The sequence below is a fragment of the Coregonus lavaretus genome (genome assembly GCF_964263955.1).
Source record: "Coregonus lavaretus genome assembly, chromosome: 18".
In the NCBI taxonomy this organism is placed as follows: Eukaryota; Metazoa; Chordata; class Actinopteri; order Salmoniformes; family Salmonidae; genus Coregonus; species Coregonus lavaretus.
Window position 1 is genome coordinate 18,776,721 of NC_140005.1, and position 26,120 is coordinate 18,802,840.

Here is a 26,120-nt window from a genome sequence, read left to right on the forward strand (position 1 = left end):
CAGTGGAAACAAGTCTTATACCAAATGTATAAGAATAAAAGTAGCATGAATAACAGATCCAGTCAATAAAATAATGTACCTATAGCTAAAACCACAAATTACCTCAGCAGATCCAGGAGGGATGACACCAGGTTTGTCTGCCCAGTCCCCAGCCTCTTCTCTGGGATGCTCTCCTCCACGCCAAACCTCCTCCGGATCCCTGGTTCCTCCCCTCTAGGCCTCCTCTCTTCCTCATAACTCAGTGTCTGAGACCCGTCGGCAGCTTGGGTCAACTGCAGCTTGGTGCGGACCACGGACTGAGAGTCTGTTGCTTTGATCACCGTCTCAGTCTGCTGGCTCCAGATCCCATCCATGGCAGAATTCAATAGAGAATTCTGTTTGGCGGCTTCAGAGTATACTTTGGGAACGGGGGTCTTCCCTAGGTCATCATTTTGGACAGAGGGACTTGGGACCCATGGTGCATCCCTGTGCATGTAAGAGCTTAGTGGGGCCCTTAGGCCTACATCTGAATGTACCTGCACCTGTCCTGGCAGCCACACAGTCAGTGAATCGCCCTTGTCCTGACTCAAGACCATCAGTCCCTCTGCCACTACTGAGGGGGAGAGCCGGGGGGGCTCTGGGAGCATGTTTGTCTCCAGAGAGCGATCAGAGACAGAGGCCCCTGCTGCCATCAAGATGTTAAGGCCACTAGGGGCTGCAGAGACAAACTGTGGCAGTAGAGAGGATTTATACCTATACATTCCTGAATCACTAGAATCAGCCTGGGTATAATTGGACATCTGGGAACTGGAAGAGAATTCCTGCTGATGAGCTGAGGGCAGAAGATTGGCCTTGGGCTCTCCACCCACAACCATCAGGGGACCAATGCTCACAATGGCTTTGGCATCTGAAAGGAGACAATACATTTAAAGTAATTAAAAATAAACCTGAAACATTAAATGAATGTTAAGTCCTAGAAGAGCAATATGCTGCCATGGCAGTTCAATCACATTAAGATCAGCAAAATGATAAGAGGATACTGACCAATGAGTGGAGTCTTGAAAGAAGAGCCTTTGCACCTGGACCCGCAACAGCGGCACACCTCAACATCACCACTTATCTCCTCCCATCTGTGATAGATGGGTCAACGCCCATTAACACTAAACATAACAAATCATGAGTTTTCCTAGCCCATATACCTTGATTTGATCCTATTGTAGTTGCAGGACTTAGCATCTGGAGACACGCCTTGGTTGGAGATGATCACACTGCAGTGCACATAGGTCTAGGAAGGAAATAGATTACTTCAGTAGGAGTCCAAAAAGTGGCTAGTCAGAACTTAGTTTGCCCTTCAGATTTACTAACCTGTAATGGTAAAAGAGATGTGTTGAGGATGAAATTAACTGCATCTGCTCTCCTTAAGGCCACAAACTCTGCCACAGCATGCTGGGATGCCACAGAGGCAACACACCTACAGAGAACATTACAGAAAATTATCACCATTACAATGCACTCCGGTAAGCACTAATACATGTAGGTGACACAACTGTACCTGCTACTAACCCTTTATTTAATATGACCCCAAGCCTTGTTCTGGTCACTGGGTCAGGGAACATAGAAGCAAAGCAGGACCGAATGAAGAGCTGCTGGTTGGGGGCAGGCCTGGTGGACACAGACACCTGGAGGTAGATGATCTGCCCTCTTTCGTAGATGTTGATTTCAGCTGCATTGGTCCAGGATGCTGCGAAGTCCATGAGAAGAACATTACAGTAGTAAATATAAAAAACACCAATCAATTTAACAGTGTCCCCTTTATCATGACTCACGGTTCATAGCGTTCACAGTAAAGCCCCAGCTCTTGTGAACTGGTGTTAAGACAGGCATAGGGGGAACTGGCGTTGCGGCAGGGGGACTCGCCTCAGACCTGAGATATGACAATATTGTAATTACGCAGCAGTCAACACCCACATTACTTAAACACTCATGTAGGAGCTTTGAGACAAACCTCTGTTGCATGCAGGAGATGGGTAGTAGGAAAGGAGTCAGCCACGAAGTGAAAAGAGAGTTCCTAGGGTTGAAGTGGAGGAAATTGGAGTAGGTCTCAAATCCATTGTGTGTCTGGAGAAGAACATAGTACGTTATACACAGCTTGAACTCATTTGAGAGAAACATTTAATTGGAAAGGCTTTAAAGGGCATTTGGTATAGGGTACTCACCTCTCGGTTAGTTCCACACTGGGTGAGTTCATAAATGAAGACAAATTCATTCCCATGAGCTCCATTGCTCTGGCAGCCTTCACCAAACATTAACTCATCACCGCTCAGCACAACACCATTAAAGCGCTTATCTACCTGCAGATTTAGCTGTGTTCCACTACATATGACCTGAATTCTGGGGAGATTAATGTGTGGAGGTAATTCTGCAAGCATGTTGAAGTTCGGTACTCCAGTGAGCCAAGAACTGAAGATGGTGTCATATGGGATGTCATTCCCACCTTCGACTGAGAAGGTGAAATCAGGAACTTGCCAAACACTAGTCATTGCACCATCAGAGAACTTCACTGCCCTATCTTCTACAGGTATACATAGCCCTATGGTAAAACACAGGAGTACTATTGCAACTACCCCCATTTTGCGATATCTCAAACATGCCAACCCAAACATGTTACTACGCTCTCCAATTTGACCTGTAGCTCTGGTAAAGGCCCTCTGACTCAAGGACTCGCTGATGGCTCTATTTGTAGCTTCAGGTTGGCAATGCGCAGGTGTTGACAATCGTTAATCAATGTGCAATCAATGAGGGGATTCAATTATCTGGCCCGGGTTACTCGGTGTGTGAGGAGTTTGCGCCAGGTGAAAAGTGGTTGCATTAAGCTTACCGTATGCTTCTCAGTCGAAACAGTTCACGCATATATTATGACCATGGTTTTCTTTCAGCTGTTCTTGCACACAATCTTTTTTCCTGAGGCAAGTTGAAGTTTGGTAGCTGAAGTCTGCGCCCCTTCGTCGGTGATCAGTCAATAGTAATACTCCTAGTAGGAGTGGGAACATGAAGTGTTTGTTGTCATTCAACAAGAGAAGACTAGTTTTCATGCACATTTTTTCACTTGAGAAATACTGCACCAAACATCTTAGCTTTATATAAATTTGTGCGACTAAGACCTCCTCGGGAAAAATGTCTAAATTAATGACAGATTACTTGATTTAGGAAATGTTTCTGTTGTTGCTATGGTGGCTCAAGAGGGCCATACAACAGTAATATTTCCACTTTGTTCACGTTTTCCAAGCGAAGGTCTTTTAGTGAGTATGAGAGATGGGTGTGATAGTGGGTGTTTCGGCTGTCAGGCAGACAGACTGACCCAGAGACACCATTGGAAATGCACCAAGATCCAGGAATCTGAAGATTGAGCTGAGGAGGACGCTGCACTCAGATGCAGAGTAGCCCACGTTTTGCAAGCATGGAGAGGGTAGAGATAGTCAGACTAGTAAAGTGTGCTAAGGAACATAAGCTTGGTATTGGAAAAGGCCATCAGTTCTACCAGACAATACAGCAGATGAAGGCGCATGAATGTGGTGAACGGATAGACGTGGTTATGGACAGCGAGGAAGAAGGAGAAGAGCCGAGTGCAGAGGGAAGATGTGTGTTGAGGAAGAATGGCACCAAGTACAAACTGTACTCTGCTCTGACCTCTGAGTCCAAACCTAGCCCCTATGGTCATGCAAAGGATGATTATGGCTCAGTGGAAGTGCATTTTTTTGAGAAAGTGGATCCCTGCCTTTTGGCTGACCCATATGTAGAAAATGGGGAGAAAATAATTTGGTTACTGTTAAATCAGTGAAGGTAGATCGAAGTGGACTTGTGAGGATTTTCTGTGTTTCTTCTGCCCAGAGGGAGCGGGCGTTTCGTGTCACGCACCTAGTCACAGGTCTTGTTCCGAACTTTGCTCTCCGGAGCATGGCACCTTTGAAAGGAGTGATTATTGGGGTAGTGTTAATGGTTGAGGTGGAGCAACTGAAATTGAAGATTCCCTGTGTCTGTGACGCCCGCCGTTTGGTGAGACGCAGACCTGGTGGCGAGCATGGTGAAACTGAGAAGACACGTGTAGGAGGGAGATTCTGGTATGTGATTGTGCAGGAGGGCATGGGACAAAGGAATGTGTAGTATCGGTGGGAAAAAACTGTCAATTGTGGGGGTGCCCATGTTGCTGGGGATTGGAAGTGCCCGGTGCGAGATAGACAGGTTGAGGTTGACAGGGTCAGAGTAGAACAGAAGGTGTCCTATGCTGAGGCAGTGAAGAGACTATATTTTTGATGATGAAATGACTAAAAACCTGTTTTCTCTTTGTCATTATTGGGTATTGTGTGTAGATTGAAGGCTGTAATGTAACGAAATGTGGAAAAAGTCAAGGGGTCTGAATAATTTCCGAATGCACTGTATATATATTTTATCCACTCATCAGTTCCCTAAAATATATCTGTATGCATTATGCAAAGTATGCAAATCCATCAATGCACATGTAAAATCCTTCAGCGCGGCTTTGGGTGACATAAGAAAATAAAAAAGAGCCCTACTAACTTCTTAAAGACCCTCCCCCATGCCCCAAATCCCTTCCAACCCCATCCAACCTCAATGACCCTACACTTCAATCTTTCCCTCTCTTCAACATACTTACACCAATATAACAACAAATGCTCCACCGTTTCATCGACCATGCACTCCAGACACATACCATTCACATGCTTGCCAACCAGATGTAATGATGAGTTCAATGTACAATGTCCTAGGCGCAACCGAGCAAACACCACCTCTTCCTTCCTAATCTGACCTTTGGAGGGCATATAAATGCCGGCCCTTGGGCTCCGAGTCCCATCTCTTCTGCCACACATCTATCAAAATTGCTCTGATCTTATGTTTGGCCTCAGCTCTACCCAGTGGAGCATGAATATCAACTATATCTTGTTTTAAAGCACTTTTCCCTATCTGGTCTACAATTTCATTCCCTTCCACACACAAATCTCTCTAGTACACCCACTCTCGATTCTCCATAATAGTGTCAATGCTTCCAATAGTAGATCACTCCTATTAGATTTGCCAGAGGATAAACTACTCAATACAGAAAGAGAATCTGAGCATAATACAATTCTGACAGATTGAATGTCCTCCACCCACTTGAGGGCAACTACTATTGCCAACATTTCAACAGAGTATACAGACAGTTAATCTGTTAGTCTTTTACATATCTACACATCAAATTCAGGAATGTAAACGCCTGCTCCTGTGTGCCCACTATCTGGGTCCTTGGATCCATCTATGAAAAACAGTAAAAATGCATAAAAAGTTATACTGATGTAATTGTCAACCATTTTCCCTATATCACTGACTTCTGACCAATCTTTTATTTTTAATAGCTAGCCTTATTGTTTGGCCTGTTATTAGGCTGCGTTTACACAGGCAGCCCAATTATGATATTTCTTCCACTAAATTGGTCTTTTGACCAATCACATTAGATCTTTTCACGTCAGCTCTTTTTCAGAGCTGATCTGGTTGGTCAAAAATACCAATTAGTGAAAAAAATATCAGAATTGGGCTGCCTGTCTAAACGCAGCCTTACATTACTTGTTTACCCATGTATGTGTAGGTAGGCTACGTCATTAGAAATACAGTAGAAATTCCCTTCTGATCAGTTTTGACAGAGCACTATTATTTCACAGGTAATAGCCAACTCGAGGCGGAGCGTAGCGTCCTCAAACGCACAGGTTGGATTCCACGGAGGTGTGCGGAAAGAGAAGAGGACGAACAAAGCAAAAGCAGCGGCGCGGCTTCAAGAGCCAAATGGCGATACAGAAATACCTTTAAAATGACTTGAGTGCAAACGGAATTCAACATGGTGAATTTAGGTGAGTTTACTAGTATTCATTGTATGGATGTGTAGTTTAAATGGAAGTGAAGATACGTAGGCAACTGAAGTGTGAATTACCAATCTTAGCAGAACTTTTCTGGGTGGGGTCGGGATGCCGACGTTTTTTGTAGAGGGTCTGTCATAAAAGGAACTGCCATGGGATGTCGTCGTGTTTATAGCAATGTCGTTTCCAGCATAATGCATAGGCCTACCAATGTAGGCTAACTGTTCTGGCTATCTGATTTAATATAGTAACATAAAAAAACTATATGAGTAACAGAACGAGGGTCAATAACGTCATATCTTTTCCCAGTTTGGACAATGATTGCTCATTAGGCGGGGCCTATAGTAATACTATTGGTTATGTAGGCCTATTCGTAAACAACTGATGGATCAATAGATAAGGAATAGTAGCAGATCGCAATACCATCACTTTTAGACTAAAGTGCAGACCTGAATTGAAGTAATGGATAGGGTATGCAAACTCGACCCCTTGGGTAAATATCATTGACAGTCGACCCCCACCCTGTGTTTTGTGTATTTCAGTTTAGCTGGGTGAGGGGAGGCTACAACTCTAAACTATCTGCGTCAATTTGCTTCAGAGGTGGTGTAAAGTAAAGGCCCTGTGCATTATTTAGTATACTGTATTTTCTTGTCAACAAACGCTTAATTAACTTGCAGAGATTGGAAATGGGTCTTTATACTCACAACAGTTACCATTTCTAGTGTTGCCCTGGGTCAGATGTGTTGGTTAAATTGTAATTACACTATACATTGCCTTGTTTTCAAGGCCTTGAGTTGTTGTGGTAATGTTACCTGGGGTGTACTCATTATGCATATTCTGTTGCAAAACTTTTAGTCCGTTGCGAAACGTTTTGCAACAAAAGTGAGAGTTTCTATTGGACAAATTCAAGTAGGTCCCTCCCAGTTTAGTTCCATTTGCTCAGTTTGCTTCTGTTTGGTTCTTAAACGGTTTCCGTTGCAAGACATAATGAGTACACCTCAGGTATCCTACCCGCTTCAAGACCATTATGGTATGATATTACCGGCGCTGCTCATTGAACCTGATTTTCTCATTTTAGGGCGAGGCCAGAATTGCCCATTTATTTGATCTGTATCCATGGTTTTCAATGATTTCTCAATGAGAGTCGTACGTTGACGGTCATCGATGAAGACGCCTCCATATCCATACAACTTCCATCCATTTTCACGGACAAAAAGTTCAGATGAGTTGAACTTTTGACGTGCGACGGATGAGTAACCATCCATGGAGCCAATTAGCCACGCCCACTCAATGTACGTCACACACTCCACACGCGCACGGACCACAGACCAAAATGTATCAGTTCTATACTGAACAAAAATATAAATGCAACACGCAACAATTTAAAAGATTTTGCATTACAGTTCATATAAGGAAAGCAGTCAATTGAAATACATTCATTAGGCCCTAATCTATGGATTTCACATGACTGGGCAGGGGTGCAGCCATGGGTGGGCCTGGGAGGGCATAGGTCCACCTACTTGGGAGCCAGGCTGACCCACTGGGGAGCTAGGCCCAGTCAATCAGAATGAGTCAGTTTGTCAAATGTCTGCCCTGCTAGAGGTGCCCCGTTCAACTGTAAGTGCTGTTATTGGGAAGTGGAAACGTCTAAGCAACAACAGCTAAGCCGTGGAGTGGTAAGCCACACAAGCTCACAGAACGGGACCGCCGAGTGCTAAAGCGCGTAAAAATCGTCTGTCCTCGGTTGCAACACTCACTACTGAGTTCCAAACTGCCTCTGGAAGCAACGTCAGCACATGAACTGTTCGTCGGGAGCTTCATGAAATGGGTTTCCAGCCGCACACAAGCCTAAGATCGCCAAGCGTCGGCTGGAGTGGGGTAAAGCTCGCCACCATTGGACTCTGGAGCAGTGGAAACGCGTTCTCTGGAGTGACGAATCACGCTTCACCATCTGGCAGTCCGATGGATTAATCTGGGTTTGGTGGATGCCAGGAGAACTCTACCTGCCCGACTGCATAGTGCCAACTGTAAAGTTTGGTGGAGGAGGTATAATGGTCTGGGGCTGTTTTTCATGGTTCGGGCTAGGCCCCTTAGTTCCAGTGAAGGGAAATCTTAACGCTACAGCATACAATGACATTCTATACGATTCTGTGCTTCCAACTTTGTGGCAACAGTTTGGGAAGGCCCTTTCCTGTTTCAGCATGACAATGCCCCCGTGCACAAAGCGAGGTCCGTACAGAAATGGTTTGTCGAAATCGGTGTGCAAGAACTTGACTGGCCTGTACAGAGCCCTGACCTCAACCCCATCGAACACCTTTTGGATGAATTGGAATGCCGACTGTGAGCCAGGCCTAATCGCCCTACATCAGTGCCCGACCTCACTAATGCTCTTGTGGCTGAATGGAAGCAAGTCCTCGCAGCAATGTCCCAACATCTAGTGGAAATCATTCCCAGAAGATTGGAGGCTGTTATAGCAGCAAAGGGGGGACCAACTCCATATTAATGCCCATGATTTTGGAATGAGATGTTCGACAAGCAGGTGTCCATATACTTTTGGTCATGTAGTGTATTTACCAACAACAACAAAAAGCTCACATGACAGGTAGACTAGCATGTACCAGATGTATATACAGGTGTCCACATACTTTTGGTCATGTAGTCAGCGTTTACTGTTTACCCACAGATTAACTATGGTAATGAAAACATTGAAGCAATGTTTCTATCCTCTGCTCCAGGTGTGTGCTGCGCAGACCTGAAGGACAACAAGACCCTGATGAAAATGGGTCTGGGTCTGGTGCTGGTGGGTCACGTCAACTTCCTGCTGGGAGCGCTGGTACACGGCGTTGTGCTCAGGCACATCAATGTGCATGTTCAGGCCAGGGTCATGGGGTACGCCATCTACATCATCATCGCCCTGGTGGCAGGGCTCGTGGTGAGTGACTGGAGGCTGGCAGAGATCTTCCTGCTGGCAGAGATCACTTTGGCCAAAGTGTTCCCTGTGTTGTCTTTGTATTGTGTAATGCTCACTTGAGCAGTATACTGTGTTTTGGCTTTCTTTAATCGAGTAATGAGTCTTGTTTGGAATACAGTATCAGCCTGTAGTAACAAAACGCCCCAACAGAATATTGTAAAGGTTGTGACCTTTTGGTGACATTGTTTCTGGTAACTTTATCATTTGACCTTATAGTAGTAGTATCTCAGTTTGTGGTCCTATGTTAGACTGGAGCCATTTCAGTTAGTGGATTGTTGGTTGTACCATTCTAGCCTGTGGGCCAATAGGAGCGGTGTATTAGCTAACATGTGACTTGACTTCTGTGTCTTCAGGGAATCATAGCTGGAATAGTAGCCATTGTCCTATCCAAAAACCTGAAAAACAGGATTCTGGTAAATATTGCTTCATTCTCTCCTACAGTAGTTTCTTTCTCCACCTATCAGGGACAGGGCAAAATACTGTTTTGTGTTGGTATTTGTCAGAACTTGCCCTCCTTATGTGTCTGGGCACGTTTAGTATCCTCTGGTTCTTTATCTGTGTGTGTGGATGAGTTAAACCCGTATTCAAAAATTTATCGCATGCCATGTACATGCAAATAGAGGCAGGCATCATCAATACACATGCAAAAATGGAACCCACCCTCCATACACATCATTTGATTTACATGTTAACTGTCATAGTCATACAACTTGCCTGTCAGCCAAGTCAAAAAATATATACTGTATAGGCATAATATACACATTTTCACAGTTTTGTTGCATTACAAAGTGGGATTTAAATATATGTTTTATTTTAATTTTTATCATAGATCTACACAAACTACTCCATAATATCAAAGTGAAAAAGTTCTACAAATTTGTAGAAATTAATAAAAAATAAAATAACTAAAATAGTAATTGCATAAGTATTCACCCCCTTTGTTTAGGGAAGCCTAAATTAGTTCAGAACTAAAATGTGGCTTAACAAATCACATAAGTTATATGGACTCACTCTGTGAAATAATAGGGGTTGACATGATTTTTGAATGATTACCCCTTCCTCTGTCCCCCATACATACATCTGTAAGCACAGATTCAACTACAAAGACCAGGGAGCTTTTCAAAAGCCCCATAAAGAAGGGCAGTGATTGGTAGATGGGTAACAATAACAAATCAGACATTGAATATACTGTATCTTTTAAGCATAGTCAAGTTAATAATTATGCTGTGGATGATGTATTAAACCACACAGACACATCAAAAACGCAGTCGTCCTTCTGAACTAAGCTGCAGGACAGCAAGGAGACTGCGAGGGGATGTCACCATGAGGCCATTAGTGATTTTAAAACGGCTACAAGAGTTCATTGGCTGTGATGGGAGAACTGAGGATGGATCAACAACACTGTAGTGACTCCACAATAAGGGCCTAAATGACTAAATAAAATAATAAGAATATAGAGAAAGAATGCATATGTATGCAACAAGGCACTAAAGTAATACTGCTAAAAAACATGGCAAAGGAATACACTTTTTGGCCTAAATGCAAAGCCTTATATTTGGGACAAATCCAACACATCGCTGAGTAATTGCCTCCTTATTTTCAAGTGGTGGCTGCATCATGGTACGGGTATGCTTGACATAGGCAAAGACTGGGGAGTTGTTCAGGATGAAAAGAAACAGGATAGAGCGACACAGGAAAACCTGGTTCAGTCTACTTTACACCAGACACTAAGAGAGGAATTCACCTTTCAGCAGGACAATAACCTACAACACAAAGCCAAATCTACACTGGAGTTGCTTACCAAGAAGACAGTGAATGTTCCTGAGTGGACAAGTTACAGTTTTGACTTAAATCTGCATAAATCTATGGCAACACTTGAAACTTGCTGTCTAGCCATGGACCCAACACCTAGACAGAGCTTGAAGAATTTTGAAAAGAATGGGCAAATATTGCACAACCCAAGAAGACTCACAGCTGTAATCGCTGCCAAAGGTGTTTCTAACGTATTGAGGTGAATATCTAATCAAGGTATATTAGTGTTTTATTTTTCATTAACCTTTAAATGTTAGAATTTTTCTTCCACTTTGACAGAGTATTTTGTATAGATTGTTGACAAAAAAGGAACATTTCATATTTTTTAATCCCACTTTGTAACACAATAAAATGTAAATAAATCCAAGGGGGGTGTAGACTTTACAGTATATAGGCTCTGTACAGTACAGTGGGTTGAGAAAGTATTCACCCCCCTTGGCATCTTTCCTATTTTGTTGCCTTACAACCTGGAATTTAAATGGATTTTTTGGGGGTTTGTATCATTTGATTTACACAACATGCCTACCACTTTGAAGATGCAAAATATTTTTTTGTGGGAAACAAACAAGAAATAAAACAAAAAAACAGAACTTGAGCGTGCATAACTATTCACCCCCCCAAAGTCAATACTTTGTAGAGCCACCTTTTGCAGCAATTACAGCTGCAAGTATCTTGGGGTATATCTCTATAAGCTTGGCACATCTAGCCACTGGGATTTTCTTTTTTTTTTGGGGGGGGGGGGGGGGGTGGGATGGTGTTCTCGGGGTGATGAAAGGTGTTTGGTTTGCACCAGACATAGCATTTTCCTTGATGGCAAAAAGCTAAATTTTAGTCTCATCTGACCAGAGTACCTTCTTCCATATGTTCGGGGAGTTTCCCACATGGCTTTTGGCGAACACCAAACGTGTTTGCTTATTTTGTTCTTTAAGCAATGGCTTTTTTCTGGCCACTCTTCCGTAAAGCCCAGCTCTGTGGAGTGTATGGCTTAAAGTGGTCCTATGGACAGATACTCCAATCTCCGCTGTGGAGCTTTGCAGCTCCTTCAGGGTTATCTTTGGTCTCTTTGTTGTCTCTCTGATTAATGCCCTCCTTGCCTGGTCCGTGAGTTTTGGTGGGCGGCCCTCTCTTGGCAGGTTTGTTGTGGTGCCATATTCTTTCCATTTTTTAAATAATGGATTGAATGGTGCTCTGTGGGATGTTCAAAGTGTCAGATATTTTTTTACAACCCAACCCTGATCTGTGCTTCTCCACAACTTTGTCCCTGACCTGTTTGGAGAGCTCCTTGGTCTTCATGGTGCTGCTTGCTTGGTGGTGCCCCTTGCTTAGTGGTGTTGCAGACTCTGGGGCCTTTCAGAAGAGGTGTGTGTATATATATCTATATATTGAGATCATGTGATTGATCATATGACACTTAGATTGCGCACAGGTGGACTTTATTGCACCAGATCTTATTTAGGGGCTTCATAGCAAAGGGGGTGAATACATATGCATGCACCACTTTTCCGTTATTTATTTTTTAGAATTTTTTTTAACAAGTTATTTTTTTCACTTCACCAATTTGGACTATTTTGTGTATGTCCGTTACATGAAATCCAAATAAAAATCAATTTAAATTACAGCTAGTAATGCAACAAAATAGGAGAAACGCCAAGGGGGATGAATATTTTTGCAAGGCACTAATTATATATATATATATATATATATATATATATATATATATATATATATATATATATATATATATATAAAACTTGAAATAAAATTGTGCTGAACTGCACCATGTGTAGCTACCTATTTTACTATCCAATAATATTGGTAAATAGGTACAGTGGGGAAAAAAATATTTAGTCAGCCACCAATTGTGCAAGTTCTCCCACTTAAAAAGATGAGAGGCCTGTAATTTTCATTAAAAGGTACATGTCAACTATGACCGACAAATTGAGAAAAAAAATTCCTGAAAATCACATTGTAGGATTTTTAAAGAATTTATTTGCAAATTATGGTGGAAAATAAGTATTTGGTCACCTACAAACAAGCAAGATTTCTGGCTCTCACAGACCTGTAACTTCTTCTTTAAGAGGCTCCTCTGTCCTCCACTCGTTACCTGTATTAATGGCACCTGTTTGAACTTATTATCAGTATAAAAGACACCTGTCCACAACCTCAAACAGTCACACTCCAAACTCCACTATGGCCAAGACCAAAGAGCTGTCAAAGGACACCAGAAACAAAATTGTAGACCTGCACTAGGCTGGGAAGACTGAATCTGCAATAGGTAAGCAGCTTGGTTTGAAGAAATCAACTGTGGGAGCAATTATTAGGAAATGGAAGACATACAAGACCACTGATAATCTCCCTCGATCTGGGGCTTCACGCAAGATCTCACCCCGCGGGGTCAAAATTAGCAAAAATCCCAGAACCACACGGGGGGACCTAGTGAATGACCTGCAGAGAGCTGGGACCAAAGTAACAAAGCCTACCATCAGTAACACACTACGCCGCCAGGGACTCAAATCCTGCAGTGCCAGACGTGTCCCCCTGCTTAAGCCAGTACATGTCCAGGCCCGTCTGAAGTTTGCTAGAGTGCATTTGGATGATCCAGAAGAGGATTGGGAGAATGTCATATGGTCAGATGAAACCAAAATATAACTTTTTGGTAAAAACTCAACTCGTCGTGTTTGGAGGACAAAGAATGCTGAGTTGCATCCAAAGAACACCATACCTACTGTGAAGCATGGGGGTGGAAACGTCATGCTTTGGGGCTGTTTTTCTGCAAAGGGACCAGGACGACTGATCCGTGTAAAGGAAAGAATGAATGGGGCCATGTATCGTGAGATTTTGAGTGAAAACCTCCTTCCATCAGCAAGGGCATTGAAGATGAAACGTGGCTGGGTCTTTCAGCATGACAATGATCCCAAACACACCGCCCGGGCAACGAAGGAGTGGCTTCGTAAGAAGCATTTCAAGGTCCTGGAGTGGCCTAGCCAGTCTCCAGATCTCAACCCCATAGAAAATCTTTGGAGGGAGTTGAAAGTCCGTGTTGCCCAGCGACAGCCCCAAAACATCACTGCTCTAGAGGAGATCTGCATGGAGGAATGGGCCAAAATACCAGCAACAGTGTGTGAAAACCTTGTGAAGACTTATAGAAAACGTTTGACCTGTGTCATTGCCAACAAAGGGTATATAACAAAGTATTGAGAAACTTTTGTTATTGACCAAATACTTATTTCCCACCATAATTTGCAAATAAATTCATTAAAAATCCTACAATGTGATTTTCTGGAGAAAAAAAATCTCATTTTGTCTGTCATAGTTGACCTGTACCTATGATGAAAATTACAGGCTTCTTTCATCTTTTTAAGTGGGAGAATTTGCACAATTGGTGGCTGACTAAATACTTTCTTTCCCCACTGTATATACATCTGGTACATGCTAGTCTACCTGTCACGTGAGCTTTTTGTTGTTGTTGGTAAATACACTACATGACCAAAAGTATATGGACACCTGCTTGTCGAACATCTCATTCCAAAATCAAAGGCATTAATATGGAGTTGGTCCCCCCCCCCCCCCCCTTTGCTGCTATAACAACCTCCACTCATTTACATTACATTTTTGTCATTTAGCAGACGCTCTTATCCAGAGCGACTTACAGGAGCAATTAGGGTTAAGTGCCTTGCTCAAGGGCACATCGACAGATTTTTCACCTAGTCGGCTCGGGGAAGGCTTTCCATTAGATGTTGGAACATTGCTGTTGGGCGATTAGCCATGGGTCGCAGTTAGCGTTCCAATTCATCCCAGAGGTTTTCGATGGGGTTGAGGTCAGGGCTCTGTGCAGGCCAGTCAAGTTCTTCCACACTGATCTCGACAAACCATTTATGTATGGATCTCGCTTTGTGCACAGGGGCATTGTCATACTGAAACAGGAAAGGGCCTTCCCAAACTGTTGCCACAAAGTTGGAAGAACAGAATCGTATAGAATGTCATTGTATGCTGTAGCGTTAAGATTTCCCTTCACTGGAACTAAGGGGCCTAGCCCGAACCATGTAAAACAGCCCCAGACCATTATACCTCCTCCACCAATCTTTACAGTTGGCACTATGCATTCTGGCAGGTAGCGTTCTCCCGACATCCACCAAACCCAGATTCGTCCGTCGGACTGCCAGATGGTGAAGCAAGATTCATCACTCCAGAGAACGTGTTTCCACTGCTCCAGAGTTCAATGGCGGCGAGCTTTACACCACTCCAGCTGACGCTTGGCATTGCGCATGGGGATCTGAGACTTGTGTGCGGCTGCTCGGCAATGGAAACCCATTTCATGAAGCTCCCGACGAACAGTTATTGTGCTGACTTTGCTTCCAGAGGCAGTTTGGAACTCGGTAGTGAGTGTTGCAACCGGGGACAGACTATGTTTACGCGCTACTTGCTTCAGTAGTCGGTGGTCCCGTTCTGTGAGTTTGTGTGGCCTATCACTTCGAGGTTGTTGCTCCTAGACACTTCCACTTCAGAATAACAGCACTTACAGTTTACAGAGGCAGCTCTAACGTGCTACGTTGAAAGTCACTGAGCCATTCTACTGCCAATGTCTGTCTATGGGGATTGCATTGCTGTGTGCTCGATTTTATACACATCTCAGCAACGGGTGTGGTTGAAATGGCAGAATCCCCTAATTTGAAGAGGTGTCCACATACTTTTGTTTGTGTATCTGTGTGTGTATATATATATATTATGTGTGTGTATTCCCCTAACCCTACCACCCCTCCCTAATTAGAGTAAACTAATGGACAACAACACTTAGGCTTCTACTTCCAGCTTATACATACTATATACATTTTACGGACACAGTATATTTTACAATATTTATCGTTTGTTTGTTTTTAATCCCATCCTTCAGCTACCCTCAACTTCTCCCATCTATTTCTGAACATCATCCAGTTTTGATTTCTATTTGCCATATATTTTTAACTGTTCTTTTTCACATAAGTTCTGAACCTATATACATTTTATGGACACAGTATATTTACATTAGTTATCTTGTTTGTTTTTAGTCCCACCCTTCAGCTCCACTCAAACCCTCACATGAGCTTCTTTGTTTATTGACCCCTGCCCTCTTGCAGATGTGGGTGCTGTTGGTGGTCAGTTTAGTGTCAGGCCTTTTGGCAACCGCCTCAACTGTGGGGTTAACCATTTCAATGGTTAAGGCCATTATAAGTGGAGGTCGAGGCCTGCTGAATCATTGCAAGTTCCCTGATGCTATTGGCTATGCCAGCATCACCAACGAATGCCCCTTTGACCCCACAAGGATCTACGTAAGTATTTTAATCAAAAGCTATTAGATGACATGCACTTGTGTGCATTTATTGAAGTTAAAAACATAACAGTAGAATTGATTGAACATGATAAAGATCCTTTAAGAAGTGAGGTTGTTTACATACAGACTAATACTCCTCTACAAGCCCATACTAACGCCTCACCTTTGTTCTCCCTAGGAAACTACTATTATTCTGTGGGTGCCTCTCATTCTAATGTGTGTGGTGGAAGTGGTGTTCTCAGGCCGCTGTTTCGCCCTCTGCACCTCCTTCCTCCGCCTCTGTACGTGCAGGAGACGAAGGAAGATTGTCAATGGCAGAAGGGTAAGTCAACTACCCTCACATGTATGATGAGTTACCTTGCCTGAGACCTGAACATTTGTATTGGCTCCCAGATCTAAAGCGCTGAACCCTAGATGTGGGCCTGTCATATACAGTCTCTGGTGTGGGGTAATGCAGCCTTGAGGCGTGTGGATGATCCTGGTTCGTATCCAGGTCGCAAAGTCCTGTCTTCACTTACAAACGGCAATGCTAAACCTTATTATTTCATTGACTGTGTGCTGATCAGGGGTGTATTCATTATGCCAGTTCTGTTGCAAAACATTTCTCAAATAAAACAGGAGGGACCTACCTGAATGTGTCCAATAGAAACTCTTGTTTTGCTGTTTGGTTCTTAAGGTTTCTGTAATGAATACACCCAAGGTTTCATAACTAATGTGTGTGTCATGTTTCACCATAGCTGAGGGTGTGCCTGTGTGCTGATCATGTTTCACACCCTGTGGCCTTTTTTGCAGGTGCGCATTCAGACTCCAGGTGAACTGTTACCGGTGTCGCCTACTCCTGAGTCAGAAACTGAGGCAGAGCCAGCAGAGCAACATGAATTGCTGAAGCCTGACTCACCGACAGAGAGGAGTGAATGGGTCTGAACTAATCCACCACCTGCACTAAGACTGCTCAGGACCCATTTGGTGAACTCCACAGGAGAGGTGGTTGCTGTATGTTGACTGGAGGAAGTTAGTGCTATCGGCTATTGAATAACTGGACAAATTTGAGCTGTTTTTGTGGCAATTTTTCTGAGTTTGTGTTGTCACGATTGCCCTTTAAAGAAAAGGGATATTTTCAAGACTGACCTCTTGACGTGTCACTGCATTTCATTTCTTTCCAAGAGAACAATCTGCCAATATTGTTCACATGTTGGGTCTCACAAGCATGTTATGTTCACTAAACCTGTTTCCCCTGCCATGGAAAAGGAGTAGGGTTGCAAAGGGTGGGTATATTACTGTTAACTTTCAAGTTTATCACAACATCTAGTGGCCTTTTGGGTACTTCAGATTATCACAGGTGTCGTATCACTGACTCTCAGCACATGTAAATATGAAATAATAAAATGATTTTTCAAAGTTAAATTAAAGCTGTAAAACAAACAATAGGTGTGAGGGTTTCAGCATGAATAACTTTTTACTATGTAAATGTTTTGGCACATAAAAAGTAGTTGGAGAGTTAATTGAAAATGCCATTTTTTATTAGTTCTCTCCATTAATTTGGTTATTTCCTCTTGAACCATATGGTCTGTCCACTAGAAACTCGTGTACAATATGGACAGATATTATATAAATACATTAAAAAAGTTAAACACTCCAGTAGTTTGAGTTTTGCAACTCAAAAGGAGCAACTGCTTTGCCAATAACCAGAAACTGCACCTGAAGATGTTCTGGAATAAACAATTAAATTATTTGTAGTGTATTGTGTAGATAAATAAGACAAGTAGATTTCCATAGCATTGTTTCTTAAAGTAGTCTTTGAATGTGTGGTCCTTCATATTTTGTATGAAGTTTGCAAGCACTCCTGGGATGACCTCTTCGATTTCATGTTTGCAGAATATAATCAGTAAATCACTAATTGTCATGACTTTTGCTTGGCTCTAACCTTAATCTTCAACTTCCTCTTAAAGGAATGTGCCTTTCAGAAATACATTTGCTTAACATCCTGTTCAAGTGAAATAATCCAGGAACACTGGTTTCATTGAAATGCTAAAATGACATGGGTCCTACAGTCATTGGAACAAAACCACCTTAAAATACAGAAATACAATACCTGGAAGTCATTGACGATTATTTCTGTTTTATCACATACTGTACGTCAGGGGTAGTATTCAGGTTAATTCTGTCCTCTGGACAATATTGCTCACCAAGTCTTTAGCCAGTAATACAGAATGAATACATATTTGAGAAGTGGACTTAAATGTCATGCACAGGACAACAGTGGGACAAAATACACAAAAGGGGAGGGGATACAAGAAATGACATTTAAATAAATTAAATCCAAAAGATGTATAAAATGCATAATATTTTGTGCCAGGCCTTTAATATACTACAGCATTGTTTGGGTAAGGGGAGCAGTTTTCATAGGATAAAAAGACTCCAGAACAAAATGGGCCTAACAAAGCATACAAAACAGCAGTACTTATAAAAATCACTCCATTTGACTTTGTCCTTGAACAGCAACATTAAGTGTTCTAGAGAATACATGTTTAGCCCATTTCAATCTAAAGGGGCAGGATCTGTCATTAAAACATGGGATTTATCTTGCAGCAGCCAGTAAAGGTGACTGGTCTGGCAAACAGAATTATTCTGAACAGGGCCCGGTTTCCCAAAAGCAAAATAATCCATATAATATCGTTCTAACAATGAATTTAGCCTTAATGCTTTTGGGAAACCGGGCCCAGGTGTGATTGCTTTAAATATGTCTAGGAGCTCCTCACGGTGTCTTGGACTGCTCTTTTGGCCTGTTGGATGAACAGAGGGAAAATACCTTTTTAAAACACATTTATTGTTTACCATCAGATATTCCCTTCACCACATTTAGAAAATAGATGTTTGAAATGTTTGCTAACCCCTTTGTTGTGTCCACTTTCTCCTCCTCTGGCACCTTTTCTTCTTTGACTTCTATCATAACAAAGAAGCAACAAATAAACGATAATCCTCAATGTCCAATGGGACATGGTATGTCTGATATAGAACTTGAAATGTTTATAATGCTTCAAAATGTTAGATGACTGCAGTTGTGCACCACACTTTAAATAAAAAGGCATGACTATTCAACACGAACGAGAAATAAATTATTTTAAGAAATGATTGATACCTTTCTTCTCATCAGCTTTCTTTTCATCACCTGCTTTCTTCTCCTCCCCTTTCTTCTCTTCTCCCTCTTTGTCTTCTTCAGTCTTTGTTCTCTTGGCTTTCTTGAAGCTGGCTGCATTTCTCCGTCCGCCCCCTTGACCCTCAGCCTCGTCCTCAGAGTCTGAGAACTCCTCGTCACACGCTATCCTCTTGTCATGGGCGCGAACTGCACAACAGAGGACAGGAGCATGAGCATCTCGTTATCTGTGAGTAACTCGGACAAAGATTTGCGTGACGGGAGCATAAAGAATGCAGATTTCTCATATGTTAATTCTGAGAAGAAAAAGGTAGGCATGCCAATGGTGCAGAGATGGTAACACAAAGATAGACTTCACAAGAGATGCATGTGTCTGTCAGATCTTAAAACTTGTAGGGCGGCAGGTACCCTAGATAAGAGCGTTGGACCAGTAAGCGAAAGGTTGCTGGTTTGAATACCCGAGCCGACAAGGTGAAATAAAATCAGACTGGGTCCTTGAGCAAGGCCCTTAACCATAATTTGCTCCAGGGGTGCCGTACTACTATGGCTGACCCTGTAAAACAACATTTCACTGCACTTATGTGAAAATATTTTTTTTGCGTCGTCAGTCAGGTCTAAACATTTGGATAGGGGACTTACTGGAGATGCGTTTGTTAGGGTCTTCCTCCTCCTCCTCGTCTCCACTGTCCTCCTGCACGGCGTCTTCTGGGATGGCCTGCATCTGGACCCCCGGGGCGTGGGGCAGCATTCGAAGGTTTTCAAACAGACGCTGCCTGAATGGACACATACAGGTGAGATGCATTAACCTACATGACATCACTTCAACTGTAATAGTAGCAAAAATACACACCATCATGGATAAACGTCTCAAGGTCAAGCATGATATGTGTAACATAAGTGCCTCAATATGACCTGTTGTACTTGAAATTACCTCATCAATAACTAGCTTATATAACAGTTACTGTTTATGACCCAAATCTAAAGACATTACTTAATTATGACTAATATAGTATGATAGAACAATATTTTTGTTCCCTAATGATGTACAGTAGGAATAAAGAGCACAGTAAAAAGTAGTGTGGTCAAGGACCTACTTGATCTTCTCCAGGTAGTCGTTGGTGTTCTGGTTGGTCATGTTGGAGGGGCTGATGTGCAGTTTGAAGTCTGGCCCAAAGTACTCAAAGTAATCATTGTATGGAAGCTCTGCGGATAAATATTAATGTTATCAACACAGTGACATATGTCTACTGTAGTGGAACCTATCCTAAAACACTTGTGCCCCTCTCTGACCTGTCAAATACTACTGTAAACATAAATCACACTAGAAAATAAAAGTACACATTATACAGTGGGGGGAAAAAGTATTTAGTCAGCCACCAATTGTGCAAGTTCTCCCACTTAAAAAGATGAGAGAGGCCTGTAATTGTCATCATAGGTACAGGTCAACTATGACAGACAAATTGAGAGAAAAAAATCCAGAAAATCACCTTGTAGGATTTTTAATGAATTTATTTGCAAATTATGGTGGAAAATAAGTATTTGGTCAATAACAAAAGTTTCTCAATACTTTGTTATATACCCTTTGTTGGCAATGACACAGGTCAAACGTTTTCTGTAAGTCTTCACAAGGTTTTCACACACTGTTGCTGGTATTTTGGGCCATTCCTCCATGCAGATCTCCTCTAGAGCAGTGATGTTTTGGGGCTGTCGCTGGGCAACACGGACTTTCAACTCCCTCCAAAGATTTTCTATGGGGTTGAGATCTGGAGACTGGCTAGGCCACTCCAGGATCTTGAAATGCTTCTTACGAAGCCACTCCTTCGTTGCCCGGGCGGTGTGTTTGGGATCATTGTCATGCTGAAAGACCCAGCCACGTTTCATCTTCAATGCCCTTGATGATGGAAGGAGGTTTTCACTCAAAATCTCACGATACATGGCCTCATTCATTCTTTCCTTTACACGGATCAGTCGTCCTGGTCCCTTTGCAGAAAAACAGCCCCAAAGCATGATGTTTCCACCCCCATGCTTCACAGTAGATATGGTGTTCTTTGGATGCAACTCAGCATTCTTTGTCCTCCAAACACGACGAGTTGAGTTTTTACCAAAAAGTTATATTTTGGTTTCATCTGACCATATGACATTCTCCCAATCCTCTTCTGGATCATCCAAATGCACTCTAGCAAACTTCAGACGGGCCTGGACATGTACTGGCTTAAGCAGGGGGACACGTCTTGCACTGCAGGATTTGAGTCCCTGGCGGCGTAGTGTGTTACTGATGGTAGGCTTTGTTACTTTGGTCCCAGCTCTCTGCAGGTCATTCACTAGGTCCCCCCGTGTGGTTCTGGGATTTTTGCTCACCGTTCTTGTGATCATTTTGACCCCGCAGGGTGAGATCTTGCGTGGAGCCCCAGATCGAGGGAGATTATCAGTGGTCTTGTATGTCTTCCATTTCCTAATAATTGCTCCCACAGTTGATTTCTTCAAACCAAGCTGCTTACCTATTGCAGATTCAGTCTTCCCAGCCTGGTGCAGGTCTACAATTTTGTTTCTGGTGTCCTTTGACAGCTCTTTGGTCTTGGCCATAGTGGAGTTTGGAGTGTGACTGTTTGAGGTTGTGGACAGGTGTCTTTTATACTGATAACAAGTTCAAACAGGTGCCATTAATACAGGTAACGAGTGGAGGACAGAGGAGCCTCTTAAAGAAGAAGTTACAGGTCTGTGAGAGCCAGAAATCTTGCTTGTTTGTAGGTGACCAAATACTTATTTTCCACCATAATTTGCAAATAAATTCATAAAAAATCCTACAATGTGATTTTCTGGATTTTTCTCTCTCAATTTGTCATAGTTGACGTGTACCTATGATGAAAATTACAGGCCTCTCATATTTTTAAGTGGGAGAACTTGCACAATTGGTGGCTGACTAAATACTTTTTTCCCCCACTGTAAATGAACGGTGCAGCAGAATGGCTCTAATAAAAAGCATGAGCTGGCACACACCCATAGAAAATTCTTTAGTGTAGAGGTGCTGACTAACAGCGAATAAACTGTAAGCTATAAAAAATAATTAAAGAGTCTCACACTAATATAAACTCCCAGTAATGTATTGGGTAAAACACCAACACTGTGCCTTCTTCAGGGCCAATAAATTACTGGGAGTTGATATATAGAGTGTGCGACTATTTATTTGTATAGCTTGCAGCAGGAGAGCTCACCGTTTGGTATGGAGCTGTCCAGAGCCACAGCTGTCTCATAGGTCCAGCAGCGGGCCACGTTCCGGATGGTATAGCCTCCACCACCCAGCATCAGCATGGGAAGGTTGAAGCTCTTCATGTACTCCACACACTTAGCATGGCCTTTGATGGTGAGGTTAAAGCAGCCAAGCCTGTCTCCTGAGAGAGAGTCAGCACCACACTGAAGAACCACTGCACTAGGCTGGTACATCTCCATCACTTTAGTCATGATCTACACACACAGACGCAGATATAAATAAGATTTACATTTGAGTCATTTAGCAGATGCTCTTATTCAGAGCGACCTACAGTTAGTACATTAATCTTAAGATAGCTAGGTGGGACAACCACATATCACAGGCATAGTAAGTACACTTTTCCTCAAAGTACCTATCAGTCAAGTCAGAGCTAGAAGGGGGCAAGTGTTGGTTCAGGATATATATTATTATTTTTTATGTGGGGTGGGGTGGGGGGGGGGGGGGTTATTTAAGATATTATTTGAAGAGGTAGGGTTTCAGGTACTTCTGGAAGATGGGCAGGGACTCTGTTGTCCTAGCTTCAGGGGGAAGCTGGTTCAACCATTGGGGTACCAGGACAGATAATTAGATTTTAGTCATGTAGCAGACGCTCTTATCCAGAGCGACTTACCAGTTAGTGAGTTCATACATTTTCATACTGGCCCCCCGTGGGAATCGAACCCACAACCCTGGCATTGCAAGCGCCATGCTCTACCAACTGAGCTACACGGGGCCTCAAGAGAGGCTTGGAGAGCTTGGTTGGCTACATGGAAACTAGAATGGGGCTACACTTGGGTATGTTTGAGTTACAGCCAAGACAAGAAGTTAGTAGACTTACAGGTTTGAATATGGCTTCGTAAGACTCGTCGTCTATCCCATCTCTCAGAGGGTAATTCACAGCATAGTACTTGCCCTTCCCTGCGCCAATATCCTTGAGGAGAAATAACACAGAGTCAGTAGACTACAAATGTGGACACAAACTCTGCAAAGTTGACCAACAAAGCACTTATGAAACTCAAATCCCCAGTCCATTAAGTTTTCTAAGTATGAATTACTTGTGTACCCTTTGGACAGCCTTTAATAAACAATGCCACCAATCCTCATCCCCTGATGATATCAGACTCACCCTCAGGTCTCCAGTGCCGGGGAAGTACTCTCCGTACTTGTGGAAGGACACTGTCATGACCCTGTCTGTGGTGTAGAATGCCTCCTCCACTCCATCTCCATGGTGGATATCAATGTCTATGTACAGAACTCTCTGGTGGTATCTGGGGGAGAGAAGATTAACCATCAAATCTCCTAAATATGGCGTACCTATGGTGTCCCAATGTGAAGTTACTATTGTTATCCATATTAGGCTACACCATTCCCTACATTTCACAAAATTGAATAACTGCAGTGGAGCGGTTGTACTCACTTCAATAACTCCAAAATGGCGAGCACAATGTCATTCACATAGCAGAAACCTGACGCCTCAGACTTCTTGGCGTGATGAAGACCTCCAGCCCAGTTAATGGCAATGTCGGTCTGCTGTTTGTTCAGCTTCACAGCTCCAGCTAAAACACAGGGGAAGAGAAGCCAATCAGAGAATCAATCAATCAGAGAGCATGAAACTATGGCTACATTCCTGTAATGGACAGCCACAGAAGAGGCCAAGTAAGCCAGGAAAATATTCCAACTATCCAAGCACAATGTGTCTCATCCAACAGGGTAGACCTACAACTGTATATAAACTTACCAACAGAGCCTCCTGTTGAGAGCTGGCAGAACTCAAACAGGCCATCAAACACAGGGCAATCCTCACCAACATTAACTGTGTGAGAATTGCAGAAAATGTGTTAGTTTCATAAAAGCAGAAAAAAACAGTTGGCCTAGAGGCTTTTCAAAATATTTATTTCTGACGTTTCATGGGCTACTGCTCAAATGTATAGGTATATTGAGACATGACATCCTCTCTGCCTAAAACTCACATCTCTGCATCTGTTTGCTGTACTCTGACATGTTGTCAGGCCTGATGGAACGCAGGAACTTGATGTAGTCGTCACTGTGGTACTTGGTCATCTCCTCTCCATTGGCTTTGTGAGGTCGCTGAGAGACAGACATGGAGAAGATCAGTTACTGAGACCTTACTATCTAAGTATTATTATTATATTATTATTATATTAACTGTTCAATTCAGAACTATTGAGTTTGCAGGCTTTCTGCTGCTCTTATGAATAGTTCCAGGATTTTCAACATACGTATATCTCCATCTTTCTGTAGAGACCATAGTTCAGCAAGAGGTTGTGTGTCATGCGGATACGGTGTGGCTTCATGGGGTGCCCCTGGCCATAGTAGTAATTCCCAACATCACCTTTGAAGGAAGAAAGCAGACGTCCACTGAATGCATCATTTGAGCTAATTGCTCAGTACAGCATAGCCTTTATCTACTGCTGTACTTAATTTTATTACTATATATATATATATATTATTGTGTACTTGTTTTACATGTACTGTATTGATTGATAAACACAAGCATTTCGCTGCACCCGCCATAACACCTGCTAAACTGTGTACGCGACAAAAAAAAGTGATTTGCAGTAACAAACAACTTTTTCCATTGATTAAAGGGATTGAAGGGATACTACCAGGGATTTTGGCGGTCATATCTAGATGGGATCCAACGTCAAATGTATTCAAATGTTGATATATTTTTTCCATTTTAGCCAATCCTAACTCGTTTCCTAACCTTATTATCGTAACCTGCCACGTGTATTCTCCAAACCTGCTGCCAAATTCTCCTAAACCTGCTACGAAAAGTCAATTCTGACAAAAGTTTGATCCCTTCTAGCCATGACCGATTTTGGAAATTAGGCCCTTTATCGATTTCCAAAATCCCGAAGTATCACTTTAATTGTAACAATTCTGATATGCAAGCAATCTGGCCAATGCAACGAAACTGGATGCATTTTTTTTTAGAGAATCACTATAAATCGCAAGCTTATTACATCCAGGAAGTGAAATAGGTTAGCTAGTAGTACCTAACGTTGTTAGCTTGCTAGTATAGCTAGCTAATGTAGCGCTAGCTTAGTGCTTTTGTGGATTCCAATGCTTGCATAAGCTAATTAGTTAGCTAACTAATCGGTCCTGCCAATGTGTAATTGTGGACAAGTAACTTGACGTTATTACACAATGGAAAATAATATTTGGCACTAGTGAAAATTTTCTCAAAGATCAACGTACATAATGTGGAAATGCCTCGCTCTTTCACAAGCTAGCTAGCTAGGGATGCTGAATGTTTGCCCATCGAAGCTAGCTAGCAAACGTTAGCTAGCTAATCTGACCACAAATCGGACAATTTGCACCACTTTAAAAAGGCACATTGTACAATAACTCAATGTATAGCCAAATTAGTACTTACCATCATAATAGTAGCAAACTTTTTTCTTTGTTCCTTGAGAACTCAGCGCCATTTTACATCACAGACTACACAGTGGGCGAAAAGCGGCAGCTGTACTTGGGAAAAGGGGTGTATACAATCAGTTACTTTGTAGAACGTCACTTGAACCAATCAAGTAGTAGTTTACAACGTAGACGGCGTTGTAGACACATCCCGCCACAGCAAGCACGATTTTGGATTTGAGGTAGACAACTTTTCTAAAACTTTTGCCACTTATTGCTCATGTTTACAGTGCTTTTTATGTTTTACATAACTTTTTATTGAATGAGAATCATTGACATTTCATATGAATTTCTTGTCAATGGCA

General features: G+C 42.5%; 2 protein-coding genes across 7 annotated transcripts; one reads left to right on the forward strand and one right to left on the reverse strand.

Annotated features, from left to right (window-relative positions):
• The first annotated feature begins 5,588 nt into the window (after positions 1–5,588).
• Positions 5,589–18,302, forward strand: tmem54a (transmembrane protein 54a). 6 transcript variants are annotated; one of them, XM_084182211.1, is made up of 7 exons: positions 5,746–5,876; positions 6,961–7,174; positions 8,618–8,814; positions 9,207–9,266; positions 15,780–15,971; positions 16,152–16,295; positions 16,766–18,302. In XM_084182211.1, exons 2-7 carry the CDS (start codon positions 7,132–7,134, stop codon positions 16,895–16,897), a joined length of 768 nt encoding a protein of 255 aa, XP_084038337.1. In that variant the 5' UTR covers positions 5,746–5,876; positions 6,961–7,131; the 3' UTR covers positions 16,898–18,302. The 6 variants fall into 6 exon arrangements, with proteins under 6 accessions (XP_084038339.1, XP_084038342.1, XP_084038338.1 ...); XM_084182213.1 differs by lacking the exon at positions 6,961–7,174 and having other exon boundaries at positions 5,589–5,876; positions 16,766–18,069; XM_084182212.1 differs by lacking the exon at positions 6,961–7,174 and having other exon boundaries at positions 5,726–5,876; positions 8,594–8,814; positions 16,766–18,069.
• LOC311145866 (putative histone deacetylase 1-B) lies at positions 17,476–25,890 on the reverse strand. The gene is made up of 13 exons (XM_084182210.1): positions 25,775–25,890; positions 24,615–24,727; positions 24,345–24,462; positions 24,113–24,187; positions 23,792–23,930; positions 23,501–23,642; positions 23,213–23,305; positions 22,340–22,589; positions 20,222–20,330; positions 19,767–19,900; positions 19,113–19,316; positions 18,865–18,916; positions 17,476–18,756 (listed from the first exon to the last, which is right to left on the reverse strand). Exons 1-13 carry the CDS (start codon positions 25,824–25,826, stop codon positions 18,729–18,731), a joined length of 1,509 nt encoding a protein of 502 aa, XP_084038336.1. The 5' UTR covers positions 25,827–25,890; the 3' UTR covers positions 17,476–18,728.
• Positions 25,891–26,120: the final 230 nt, after the last annotated feature.